A 14,936-nucleotide genomic window follows, 5' to 3' on the forward strand; every position below is an offset into this window, starting at 1 on the left:
GCTGTGCTGAGGGTAAATACAGGATAGCTCGGACAATTTTGTTTTGGATTACACAAAAAAATAACTAGACATTTATTACAAATAATGTACGAGCCATTATTATTGGTAACCCTCATTTAAAAAAAACCCGTAACAATTTACTGTTTTGAAATGGATGAAGCTTAGATTTAAAAAACAACAACAAATATTGACCCAATTGAAAACCATTAGTATCCATTACATGTGGTAGTAGTAATGTATGATATAATAAGTCAGGGGTGGTGGGGTAGCCTAGTGGTTAAAGCATTCGCTCATCACGCCGAAGGCCCAGGTTCAATTCCCCACATGGGTACAATGTGTGAAGCCCTTTTATGGTGTCCCATGATATTGCTGGGATTTTGCTAAAAGCGGCTTAAAACCCAACTCACCCACTATAATAAATTATTGGAATACAGTTTCATGTGTATGTAAAGCTAGTAGAAAACCTGCTGTCTTTCACTGTTCTCCCAAATGAGAATAATATATACGCTTTAACTATTCTTAACAACAGTTGGTGCCAAAGTGCCCTTTCAAGACTACTTTGAGTAGCAATTTAGAACTTGTAAAGATAAAGGAAAATCAAGTTCTGTGGATAGTCAACTTCCTTATTGCAATGAATGCGGCGTTTCGGTGTAGATACCAACACCGTTGTTGGATATCCATAGAACTTGGTTTTCCTTTCAGAACTAAGCCAGAGAACACTGTCACTGGATACAATGTGTTGGTAGATAAATCACAGCTTGATCTGGCAAATCACAGCACCACACTGCAGTTAACACAATGGCACTGGCGAGATGTTGTGTAAACTAACGTAAATAAAAAAACACAAAACGGACGAGTCCCTATTGAAAATCAATTGTATCTACATTTTCTAACAACACTGAGTGTTTGGTCAGTGTTCAGGAGTATGTTCCTATGGATTGTGTTTGTAGTAAATATTTCGTTAAATTGTCTGAAGATTAAGGGCATTAATTTTCTATATAGAAAAAGCCCAATCAGTATATTTAAGCTGTTCCCAAGATTTGGGGCTGGTTGTCAATAGAGGCATTTATGATGTGGAACATTACACCGTCCGAAAGATTTTCCCTGGGAGTGACGTTGTCATCATTGTTCTAGTTTTGTTCCGTAAAGGTTATTTACATAATATGTTTAATGATTAAGTGGATGAAGGACATAGTGAAGTAAAGTTCAAATGATTTGTTGCATAATCTGTTCCATTGTTATTGTTAATATTCAGGCCTACTTGTTGTCCAGGATCAAATTATGATTTCACAAATCAAACTGAAAAATTATCTTATATTAGTCGTTTTTAGATTCATGTTTCATAACAAATTCAAATTCAATCTTGACATAATCACTTAGTCAAAACAAATTATGTTATATTATGTGTCATACAGAAATAATGAGGAGAAATTGTGTTTAACATATTTGATCTCTTCCAGTGAGTTTGGGAGTCTTGTAATGTTGCTACACTTTCTAGGAAAATTATTATCTTAACAGGGCTATTTGCACTCAGATTATAATGTTTTAACATGTTTCAGTAATACAAGTAGACATTAAATAATCTGATATGTAGACATCTTCAGCCAACGAACCCTTAACACCCAACTCTCTACGTATTCCCCTAGTATATGTCACACCTAGCACCCCAACCAGCCTTCACTTCCCACCTCTCATCACACCTCATCCTTCAACTCTCATCCCTCCCTCATTCAGCTTTCATTCTTCAACCCTCACCCTTCAACCCTCACCCTTCAACCCTCACCCTTCCAACCCTCACCCTTCAACTGTCAACCCTCATTCTTCATCCCTCACCCTTCAACCCTCACCTCTTCCACCCTCTCATCCTTCAACTCTCAACCTCACCCTTCAACCCTCACCCCTTCCACTCTCAGCCCTCATTCTTCATCCCTCACCTTTCAACCCTCACCCTTCAACCCTCACCCTTCAACTCTCAACCCTCATTCTTCATCCCTCACCCTTCAACCCTCACCCTTCAACCCTCACCCTTCAACCCTCACCCTTCAACTGTCAACCCTCATTCTTCATCCCTCACCCTTCAACCCTCACCCTTCCACCCTCATCCTTCAATTCTCAACCCTCACCCTTCCACCCTCATCCTTCAACTCTCAACCCTCATTCTTCATCCCTCACCCTTCAACTCTCACCTTTCAACCCTCACCCCTCAACTCTCAACCCGCTGTGTCACAGCAACCGCCCACCCTTTATTGTACATCGAAGCATACACCAACACCACCTACAGTACAGCATCACAGTGCTATTATACAACATTGTAAACCAAAAGTCACAGTGTTTGTAATCTGAATGGTTGAAAAACATGATAGAATGGTATTCGATTCCTGCAATTTGCAAGACCATTCGATGCGTATTAATACATACAAACATCGCACACACACCATTGTATTGTAGTGGTGACATCATTCAAATCATAATGTGACGTAAAGTCCAAATGACATCACAAGTAGCTCTTCCAGATGCTACCATGGGAGACTGCTGAAACGGTACCCCTTTCACTACTGTACCCCTACTCAATGTCAATAAGTGCAGACACAAAAACGTGTCTGGACCTTTTGGTTTACTTTTGTGTTTACAATGTCGATAACTATCATGTGTTGGCCAGTTTCCAGGTGTTATTGAATATTTGAAGCATGGGAATATTTCATTTGAAACCTCCGGCTAATGCCGTCCGTTCCAATGAATTCCCGTGCTTCAAATACTCGATAACACCCGGAAATTGGCCAACACATGACATTTATCTCCTAATTGTCCATGCAGGAGCCTTACAGCAACCAGACACTATGACAACACTATGGTCACAACCCTCCTACAAATTTGCTGTTAGTATTTTTCCCAGTTTTTATTGGCTACATTTAAACATTGAAATGGAGCATCTCTATGAAACGTTTCCTCCCATTACGCAGACAGCCAGTTCGCAGACGACTTAAAATAACTACATTTACGGTTCAGTGAATTTTGATTGCAGCAATATAAAAACAGTTTATTTTCATAAACATTTCGGTTTAACCTTCTAGTCTAATGGGAGTCGGCATCATCATATTGAAAACATTAGCTTAGCTATTAGAAATTGCGACACTGTTGTATCATATAAATCAAATAAAGCCAAATGTGAACCTAAATATTATTCATATGGAATAAAGAAGTTATATGTTTTGCACACAATATTAAGATATATGACGAGTACATTTAATTATCCCCCGCAACGCGTTTTGCGGTGGGGTGGGGGTATTAAAATGGACTCTGTCTGTGCGTCCGTCCGTCCATGCACATTTGTCTTTTCCGGAGCAGAACTCTAAAACCGTTCACTATTTCTTCACCAAACTTGGCACATACATAGATATGGTGGTGTACTTTTGCCTTTTGGTAGTTTTGGAATTCTGAATAAAACATTTTTGGTGTTTCCATGGCAGCAAGTTCGACTTAGAATGAAATTAGTGATAGTGCTCTTTTCCGGAGCTGAACTCTAAAACCATTCACTATTTCTTCACCAAACTTGGCACATAGATAGATCTGGTGGTGTACTGGTGCCAGTGAACAAACTCTCCCTTTTATCATCTGAAACTGTTGTCTTTGGAGATATCACAATAAAATGACTTTATGATAAATTTTACACTCCAGACACTGGCTGTTTACAAACTGATTAAAATTTGAGGAATGAATTTTGGATTTGTAATGAATCTCACCCATGTGTCAGAGAGATTAGTGACTTTGATTGTGACTTCATGCTAACTGATGATGTCACAGTGGCCTGAATGTATTATGATGCAATTTCATTGTATCAGGATCTCCTTGATATATTTGTATCAAAGGACATTAAAGTGAGATCTCTCCATATTCTGTCTTATCTGTCCAAAAGTATCATCACTGACCTCCCATTCATCAGTACAATTTTAATATCATTATTTTCCTTTTATTTAAAAAGAACATTTGCAAGAAAATGACACTTAAGTCTAATTTATTGACATAAAACATCCTCATAGCCAGTGGCAAAAGATGAGTGGTGATAGAAAAGTGATAAAGTGCAGACCGCCCTCCTCAGGCAGGAAGGCAGACAGACAGACAGACAGACAGGCACTGCCTGTAGAGGTTTCCTGGTGTGTGGAGAAGCTACATTCGTAACTACTCGCCTCTTTCCGTGACCTGCAAGAATACTCGTACCTGTATAGTATGCCATTATTGCCAAGAATTGTGGCAAACCAATCAAATCACGCGTAGTAAAATGTGAAATGAGGTCAAATAGTTTCTTTGCGATCATCTATTTTCATTATTATTTCTGTGAATATATATTTATCTTGTTACTGATATTTGTTAATGACATAAGAAATTTATTTAATACTTATTTGTATTATAAATTGCTAGGAGTAGCCGTGTTTTGATATTCAGAGTTATCTTTCCTTGTAAATAGTCCTACACTACTTTCATCTCTGTGCCCGTTTGCGGCTTGCCGGAATGACACAAGTAGTTACGAATGGAGAACCCCCTATCCTTTTCAGTCCTGTCTGGGGGAGAGCATATAGACCATATATACAGGCCTCTGAACTACTGAAGTTGTTAACTGAAGAACTGGCCTGATATCGATAGAAGTAGAGTGTTCTGCCCCAGGTGAAACCATGCTGTCGGTCCTATCTAGGGGATAGCATATAGACCATATATACAGGCCTCCAAACTACTGGAATTGTTAAATGAGAAGTGAGTTTCGTATGTTGAAGTAGGACGTTGTACTGGCAGTCAGAAGATGTGTAGACCATAACATCAGGCTATGTAACTACTTGTGTTGTCAAATGATTCTGGTGTCACCCACTGTGAATTTGCTGGAATATTGCTAAAAGCAGTGTAAAACTAAACTCACTCACTAACTAAAACAGTAAAACAAATGGGGCGGTGGGGTAACCTAGTGGTTAAAGCGTTGGCTCGTCACGCCGAAGACCCGGGTTCGAATCCCCACATGGGCACAATGTGTGAAGCTCATTTCTGGTGTCCCCCGCCGTGATGTTGCTGGAATATTGCTAAAAGCGGTGTAAAATCTCCATGCCTACACTCATGCTGTTATATCATAATACAGACTGACTGACTGAGTTTGGTTTTACGCCGCTTTTAGCAATATTCCAGCAACATCACGGCGGGGGACACCAGAAATGGGCTTCAGATTAGATATTGACAATTATAACTCTGATGTGATGTTACTGAGATATTATGATGATTTAAGACTATGATAACATCATAGGGCCTGATGTATTCTAACTGTAATGTCCTGATGATTGAAAACTCTGATATTATTATATGACTGTGATGTGATATAACTGTGATATCATGATGTGATCTGTTATGTCACATTGATATATCCTTGAAATATTGAAATAGTGATGCAGTGATGGCAAATTCCTCTGATCGGCAGATTTCCGTCAATTTTATTTTAAAAACATCAGGTTCTATTTCAGAACACATCAGGCCCTGATTTGCCGTTGATTTTATTTCAGAGTCGACACCCCTGAAAAAAAAAACAAAACGCACACAGAGAGAGAGAGAGAGAGAGAGAGAGAGAGAGAGACAGACAGACAGACAGACAGACAGACAGACAGACAGACACACACACACACACACACACACTTTCAATGACACAGTATTAGGTTTTCATCTGAAAATAGATTTTCCTGTTGCCATTCCTGGTGACACATGACACAATATGGATAAGAAATATTGCGGCAAAAATGTGATATATTGACATGATATCATGATGATACAGCTGTGATATCGTGATACGGATGTGATACTGTTGACATCATCAGTGACAAGTCAGAGTTATCCAGTATGGACAGGATAGGTACACAATGGTGATGAGTGTGTGTTGTGTTTCCAGGCCTACACAGCAGAGAATGCTGGAATATGGGAGTACGGTACGACGATCATGACAGCACTTATCCTCATTATTCTGTTGCATCTTGTGATAGAAACCAACTCCTGGGTAAGTATAGTCACAGATGGTGTTATGGCGAGTGTTCTTATTTTTACTAACCCATGAAGATCAGGTTCGAATTGATCTTCAGTAACCCATGCTTGTCGTAAGAGGCGACGGGTGGTCAGGCTCGCAGACTTGGTTGACAGATGTGATGGTATCCCAACTGCTGTTGATCACTGGATTGTCTGTCCAGACTCGATCATTTACAGACTGGCGCCATATCGCTGGAATATTGCTGAGTGCAGCGTTAAATGACAAACCCACCAAAATCTTATTTTTACTACTGTTTAGTACCAAAATAAGCGCCTCACTAATGAAGAAAATTGGGGTTAGTCGCCTTAAACGACAAGGATGGGTTACTGAAGATCCATTTTCACCCATATATTCATGAGTCACCCATTGACAGGGTAATAAAGTTAGCACTTGGGGCATCCATCTTATGTATGGATTCTAGCATGGTGTATGTACACATCGGGGCGGTGGGGTAGCCTAATGGTTAAAGCGTTAAACCGGGTTCGAATCCCCACATGGGCACAATGTGTGAAGTCCACTTCTGGTGTCCCCTGCTGTGATGTTGCTGGAATATTGCTAAAAGCGGCGTAAAACCAAAACTCAGTCAGTCAGTCAGTATGTACACATCAGTAGTCCTGGTGGCAGTATTGGTTTTTTTTATATATATTTTTAATTTCCACTTTTGGGTTACACTTCCATCCATTTCAAAACAACAATACATACATGTGCATATATATGTGCATATGGATGTACACAAGATTATGTTTTTATTTAAATGCTATATCTAAAACATCACACAGGGTTGCTGAAAAGCATATGTAGAGACGACCAAAAGGCATGAAAGCTTGCTTGTTTTACAGTCTGAGAATGCTGTGAATTTTGTTGTTTGATAATATCTATATATTTCTTGTTGTAAAGGTTTGCAATTGGTTTGATTTTCTTAATAGTACATCTGTAAAGCATAGATATTGTTATAAGAATGATTGCATTCAAAGGGTTATTATGCATACCCTTAAATCCAAATAATATATTCTCTTCATTGAATTTGATGTTTCCTTCAGTATTCTTTGCAAGCCATACTAAAAGTTGTCTCCATAAGATTTAGCATATTGACAGGTATATAAAACATGTACAATGGTTTCAAGTGAGTCATTACATTAAGAACATGCTGGGGATTCAACATATCTTAAATAACAAGTTATTGGTAGCAGTGGTGGGCGAGCTTGCTAAGATGCCAGGCTAGTGATCCAGCGAGCTTGAGGTGTCGGGATCGAGCCCACCTGTGACCGGGTGTAAAAACCTCGGAGTCAACTTTGTGTGCAGACTCATTCAGTGTTGTCACAACCCCTAGTGTACAGTACACGTCCCTGTGCACTTAAAAAGAACCCACGAATCCGTTGGTATATGACCGGATGGTGGCCACGTGAATACGTGCAAAAAACCAAGTTGCGGGTACAGCAACGTGCAGTAAACTTGGACAAAGTACTGTGACTATGTGTCCCAGTCCACCCAGCTGTGAATGGGTACCTCGTTAGGATGAGAATGCCACAATAACTCGGTGCGCCTAATGGCTGCAAGAGTTGTATGATCCCCAGGGAGTTGAGATTGATAACACATGTGCCGTTGAGACTGACATCCAATGATCGAGGGAAACAATACCAGCGCCTTGAGCAAGCACTATAGTTGCCTGGATATGTGCGCTATAGAAATATCATATAATAATAATATATAATAATAATTGTTAGTATTTCTAGGGCTCCTTGCCTCTAGGCAGGAGTTCTATCGTAATCGTTCGGATGATGATTATTATTATTATTTATTATTCCGCCGATTTTTGTACCAAACATACCTCCTAAACCAATGCTTCGAATCGCTTACAAAAAATCACATTGATGCCCGCCGAGGTGAAGATATTCCCCTTAAAAATCTCTTGGCTCTAGGCCCAATAGCGAGGGGAGATAATTCAAAATTAATTCCAAAATTTCAAAGTTTGACAGCAAATATCTCAAGAACTAATTGTTCCAACACTTCCAAATCTCTTGTACAGATACACAATGGAATTCCCAACAATTTTGCCTGTACGGGTCAAGTCGCTAAAATGTACCGTTTGGCAGTTATTTTTGTTTACAGTTTTTGGTCATGTTTTTCAGCAGTTTTCTGAGTAGTTTGCTCCCAAAAAGTGCTGAGCTCGAACCATCAGCTCTATACATTCGAAACTTTCCATAACTGATGTCCAGTAACCATTGTGCAAATTCTGCACAATGGTAGATGACGTCTTGGTGATTCCAGAATACTAATTGTTTTGACCGTAGACCCAAGAACAACTGAGATACAGCCTTTTAAAGAGGGAACTATTTCTTCTCCGGAACTTCTTAAAAAGCGCATGACCCCCGTGAGCCCGGTTGTATCTGAAGATCCACTCGCCTTTCAAAAACGTGTTCTGGCTCCGTTTTGGACGATGATTTCTAGCCCTTAAATACAATAGATAGAACTAAAGCCAAGGAGCCTGCACCATTGCTTGCAACTATATTTATTATAATCATTGTTATTTATTCAGATCTGGATCCAGAGGCTTATCCTCATCATGACCTTCCTCTCCTTCTGGGTGATTGCGGTCGTCTCTAATGCCATCTTTTTCACATGGGACCATCCTTCAAACCCCTACTGGGTGATGGAGAATACGATATCCACGCCCATCCACTCCTGTGTCGTCATCATCAGCTGTGTGGTAGCTCTCTTACCAAGGTACGTGTCGAGGTAGTCTCTCTCACAGTCCCTCAACCACATTATTTTCCCTTCTGCCTAGGCTGCCTCCGTGGTGTAGTGGTTAGAGCGTCCACCCGGAGAGTGAGCTCAGTGAGCTAGCACTATAAAACCTACAAGCAGCCACACACATACACACACATGCACGTCTTCATATGAGTGAAATATTTTTAAGTACAACGGTAAACCCAATTTCACCTCACCTCACCTCACCTCACCTCACCTCCTGCTAAGCCCTCCTTGCAATTATCATGGAATAATAATTCATACGAAAATTCATTATTAATTATAACCTCTACAAGCGATATATTAGGATTCAGATATTAGGAAAATATAAATATAGAATATTAGTTTCATCATGTATCTGTAATAGCTTAGAGAAAGACTCCAGTCAAGAGTAGTAAACTCATCTCACAGACATACTATTGAAAAAGGTATAAGTTACAATATCACAGATGTTCAAGATAAATCCTAGCCTAAGGTTTCAAGGACTCAAACCTTTCAGTAAGACAAAGTAATGTCTAGACGATTTAATGAACTGCTTTGATAAAGTAAATATGTCATCACCTCCATTAAAATATATTGTGCAAACACTTTAAATTAGGGTCATTAAGCCATCTATTGTAACACTATAACTATCCAAGCAACATGTCAGCACAATTAGTGCCAGTTAAATTAGGAAGCTTCCAGGACATGTGTCAACACAATTAGTGCCAGATGAAATAGGATTAGCAGGATTAAGTAATCCCCCTGTCTGGTCATTTCATTTGTAGGACACACCCCATACCGCATATTCTGTATTTCATTGGTTAGTATAGGGAACACCCATTTTGTATCATTCAACGAATCATAATCTTTTTATTGTTTCAATTTTAGATAAATAGTCACCAACTACATTTGTTTGTCAGTAGGGTTTAGACTCCCAACACAGGTCATCTCTAACCCTCAGCCCAAGAGGGTTGTACCGACTCTCTCTGTGGCCAACCCATGTTATTTTTTTGTTCTTGTTAATAAAATTGTAATTAGCTTCTTGTGACTTTGGACTCTTTGCTGAGCTAATTCCCCCAAATGGACCAGCACGCCAGATAGATAAGGGGTTTCACCAGAACCCTGACTTCGACCTAAGACCTGTATCATAATAGTTGGTGGAGAATCAACGATTTTCGAACCTCGGAGCCCAGGAACTAACCACAACCAGTAACAAGAACATATGGAATAACAAGCGACTGCATCAACCTCTGATCTCAGCACTGGATTAAGGACCACCAACTCTTAAAGTTACCAACCAAGGAAGAAAAGTCTTCAAAAATTGTAAGTACTACTTTTACATTGTTGATTTCTTGTCTTTCTTAATTATAGTACGGTACATACTATAAGGTGTCATGGCCAATATGGAGTCTGGTATGGAAAGTAACTTTGCAAGTGAAATTCCAACTGTGTCCTTAGTTACGCCCCTTGCCAAAAGTGTAATTCAGGTAACATTTGGCACTGAAACAACAACTTGTTTAATAGATACAGGGCATCCATTTTGCTGCATTTCTGTTTGCTTTTCTAAACAAAGCTTTCAACAACCCTGTACTTGAAACTCACCCTTTTCCCCACATTCAAGGGTGTTGGCTGAATTGCACAAAGTGTTGGGTTCAGTTGTGTTAGATTTTGTCATTGAAGATCAGGAATTTGCACAACAATTCTATGTCCTGCCCTCATTACCACAGTCAGTCCTACTAGGTGAAACTTCCTCAATGACAACGATGCAGTCTTAGATTATAGCTGCCATTCCCTCATAATAGGCAACAGCACCTCAGATAGGGCAATACATCACTTTCATTTTGCCACTTCAGTTCAAGAAATTTGTGGATAACCAAAGCAATAGATCAAATTTATATGCCCCTCAGGTGGAAATTCATTATAAGGTAAAACTGCCTGAGGCAAAGATGATTCCCTCATCCTCATTGAACCAATTGCCTCCCTCACCTGCTCATTCTGAAGTAGCGTGGTGGTAGGACCCCTCTCAAAGCACAGGAAAACTGCTACTTTTAGGCTTATGAATCCTTCCCAAGAAGAAAGGTTTTAGACAAGGGTACAGTTGTAGGCAAATTTAGTCACATTGACAACCACTCTATCTTTGAAATTGACTGCAACCAACCTTTCATAAATACAGTTAACAATGGCGTTAAGAAAAAGTCAGACAATGACACTAGGGATTATGTCAAAACTGCTCAAGATTTAGGATTCGACTTGACCAAGACTCAACTGACGCCTGACCAACAACAAAGACTACTCAGCTTTTAGGACAAAATAGAGACATGTTTTCAACAAGCCTTGCAGATTTAGTAAAACCTGGCATGCACGAGCATGTAATTGACCACGGGCAACCATCCCCTGTTAAGTGTAGGCCTTATCGTCCAGTCTCCTCATCTCCAAAAAGCCACTGAAGAACTTGTAGAAGATTTTCTCAAATATGATTTAATTGAGGAGTCCACTTCAATGTATTCAGCCCCCATCATCTTAATTAAGAAACGTGATTTGCCTCATATAGATTTGTTTTGTGACTGCAGAAAATTAAATTCTGTCACATTACCAATGTCATGGCCACTCCCTGTTTTTGACGATGTTGTTGATCACATCGGGCAATGGCCAAGCTACAAATTTTTCTCCACTTTAGATCTTGCCAATGGCTTCTTCCAAGTGCCATTACATCGAAGACTCAAAGCATAAAACTGCTTTTTTGTCACCCATCAAGGCCTTTATCAATTCAAACGTTTGCCCCAGGGTTTGTCTAATTCTCCACTTTGTTTTCAGCAACTCATGAGCAAAGTGCTAAGAAAATTGCTTTTCAAAGTTGCGTTGATTTACATTGATGATTTGATAATCTACAGCAAAAACTTTGAAGAACATCTCCAACATTTGGAGCAAGTCTTCTACTATCTCAAACAGGCAAAATTAACACTAAGCCATCAAAATGCCATTTTGCAACAGACAAGGTTTCATTTCTTGGTCATGTTTTATCCTGCGGAGGTGTTCAAGTTGATGACAAAAACGTCGAAGCAATTAAAACCTTCCCAAGTTGATGACAAAAAGGTCGAAGCAATTAAAACCTTCCCAATACCCAAATCACAAAAACAGGTTCGTTTATTTTTAGGCCTCACAAACTTTTACAGAAAATATGTGAAAGATTATGCTAAAATAGCACTGCCATTGAATGCATTGTTAAAAAAGCATTCAGAGGCAGAAACTGGTAAGAAACCAAAGTTCCAGTGGTCACTTGAGTCTGATCAGGCTTTCAACACACTCAAACATGCTATGTGTAACACACCCGTTCTGGCTTATCCAGACTTTGACAAAGAATTTTTTCTCGCAACTGATGCCAGCGATATGAGCATAGGGTATGTCTTAAGTCAAAAAGACAAGAAGAATAATGAACACCCTATAGCTTTTGGAGGCAGAGCTCTTCACCGCAGCGAGAAGAACTGGAGCATCACAGAAAAAGAAGGTTTAGCTTTAGTTGAAGCCATTAGATCATTTCGTCCATACCTTGCAAATTCCCAATTCACTGTCTACACAGACCACATCGCATTGAAGTGGCTCAAATCCATCAAGGATGCCACAGGTAGGTTAGGGCGATGGTCATTAGAACTGGCTACCTATACTTTTGATATCGTTCATCGCAGCGGCAAAGACAACGGGAATGCCGATGCGCTCTCACGCAGGGAATATGAGCAAAATATTAACTGTCAGAATCAAACAGAAGAAGATGCTGAGAAAACCATCTTTACAGTAACTTCACTTGGGAAAAGAAGCCATACTAACATTTCAACAAGCCCACAACTATCCTAACACGTCACCCAATCAATTCAGACTGAGGATGATTGCATAACAAGTGACATAACAACACAGACAACTCATTTGTCTGTCACCTTTGAATATGAAGCGGACTACCAAACAGTACCAGCAAACGTTGTTGCAGCATTACACGCTACAAGTGACGATGTCACACAAGCCACAATGGTTCAGGTAAATATTAATGCACATCCCAACTTACGTCATCTACAAAGGATTTGTCCAGATTTCACACAGATTTTTGACTACAAAGAAGATGATGTCCTTACAGAAAATGAAAAGGATCGCCAAAAGGTTCTTATTGAAGCCACTACCTTTGAAATCGATGAAGGAATTTTATACATATTTGTCCCACAGAGACAGAAGGGCCATGCGGACAAATTCATTAAACAGCTGGCAGTTCAAGAACTCTCAGGAATCAGGTCCTGAGATCCTACCACGATTCCGAGTTTGGCAGTTGCCACCATGGAAAAGAAAGGATGCACAACACCATGAGACCAAAATACTACTGGCCCAAGATGTACACCGAAATTGCGACATATATCCAGACATGTGAGGTATGTCAACAGACCAAGAGGCACTACCACAGCAAAAAGGCAACTCTATGTCCACTACCTGTTCAAGAAGTCTTCACCCGATGGCATGTTGACACCCTTCTCCTTTGCCAACAACACCAGATAAGTACAAACACATTTTGGTCATCACTGATGCAGCATCTAGATGGTGTGAAGCCTTTCCCCTCAGAACCCAAGAAGCCACAGAGGTAGCAGATGTTCTCGTGAGAAATATTTTGCCGGTATGGCGCTCAAGGACCTTAATTTCAGACAGAGGTCAGAACTTCATGTCCAAATTAATCAAGGCTATTTGTGAACTTTTGGCCATCAAATTCACTCATACTAGCCCATAGCATCCCCAAACAAATAGCTGTGTAGAAAGGCTCAATTCCTACATCAATCAATCACTAAGAGCCTATTGTAACAAAACTCAAAATAATTGGCCCCGGTTGCTTCCAGGCATCATGATGGCCTATCGGATGGCTCCAAATTCATCAACTCAAAAGTCCCCTTTTGTTATGCTTTTTGGTGGAGAAATGAGAGCTTTCACAAGATGTTTCGTTAATTCCAAAGGAAAATTTAGGCCACAACCACAAAAGCTATCTTTCAAATTTGCTTGAGGAGTTAGAAATTACAAGGACTATTGCATCTGAAAACACCACTCGAGCAAAGGAGGTGTATTCTGAACAATACAATCGTAAGGCTAAAGAGCCAGATTTCTCCCCAGGCCAAAGAGTTTGGCTATATTGTCAAAAAGTAGAAAAAGGCCTCTGCAACAAGTTAACAAAAAAATGGTATGGCAGTTACTACATTGTTCATTTAGGTCCAAATTTCACCTACAAACTGCGCTGAAGTTCTGACGACAAATTACACAAACCACTGGTCCATGCCAACCGTCTGAAGCCATATTTCGATCCAGCTGAACGCCCACAGTATCCGCCAGAACCATACCTCAACAACAGCAACAATATGGATTCAGACATCGTAGATGACAACGAGGAACAAGTCAACGACCCACAGCTTGACAGCAACAACGCCCAGTCAACAAGTTCAACAAAGGTTCAATCGCCTGTACAACAGAGGGTAAGAAAACCAATCCAAATACTCCTACTGAAGAAGAAAGCAACTCGGAAAACTCTGCTGGCCCCAGTGCAACAGTTACTAAGCAGAAGCAAAGCACCCCAGGTCCAAGTAATCCAACCAATCGCAAGGAGAAAGGAAATACAAACAAGGGAAAACGAGGAATAAACAACAAGCATCATCAGCCAAAATCAAGGCCACAATCAGAAGCAAGTCAAGTTCAACAACCAACCCAACAACCAACGTCAACAAATGATGCCAAGGTTTTCAATCCTGATGACATTCACTCAATTCTTGCTTCCAAGAGAGCAAATAACAAAATCTACTACAGAGTGAAATGGACGGATCCTGAAAGAGGAAAGACATGGGAAAGAATATGGCAGCAGCATTCCAGACTCAATTCGGAGAGAATTTCACGTCAAGAGAAACATGTCAGGAAAACGACGAAAACGGCCAGTGAAGAATCACAAATTTTTCAACCAAAGAGAATCAACACAAAACGATAAATCAGTCAATGTACTGTCAAAAAGTCATCAATCATTACAGACCCAGTATTGGACGTGGAACCATACCCAATGGAACCTATACACCTACATGAAATCAATCAAAATATAAAGAGAGTTGTGGGCATTGAAATAGTTCAAGGAGACTGCTATGTCAAAGTCTCGTATAAC

At 40.0% G+C, this 14,936-nt stretch overlaps 1 protein-coding gene across 1 annotated transcript in view; it reads left to right on the forward strand.

Annotated features, from left to right (window-relative positions):
- Positions 1-14,936, forward strand: part of LOC124274919 (phospholipid-transporting ATPase VD-like) — a 102,296-nt gene that overhangs the window by 75,733 nt on the left and 11,627 nt on the right. The window contains exons 26-27 of the mRNA XM_046710640.1: positions 5,915-6,019; positions 8,583-8,770. Of these exons, the coding sequence (XP_046566596.1) occupies positions 5,915-6,019; positions 8,583-8,770 (293 nt within the window). The remainder of the gene's footprint in view (positions 1-5,914; positions 6,020-8,582; positions 8,771-14,936) is intronic.

The sequence above is a fragment of the Haliotis rubra genome, unplaced genomic scaffold (genome assembly GCF_003918875.1).
Source record: "Haliotis rubra isolate DU_JTF1 unplaced genomic scaffold, ASM391887v1 Scf1, whole genome shotgun sequence".
Taxonomy (NCBI): domain Eukaryota; kingdom Metazoa; phylum Mollusca; class Gastropoda; order Lepetellida; family Haliotidae; genus Haliotis; species Haliotis rubra.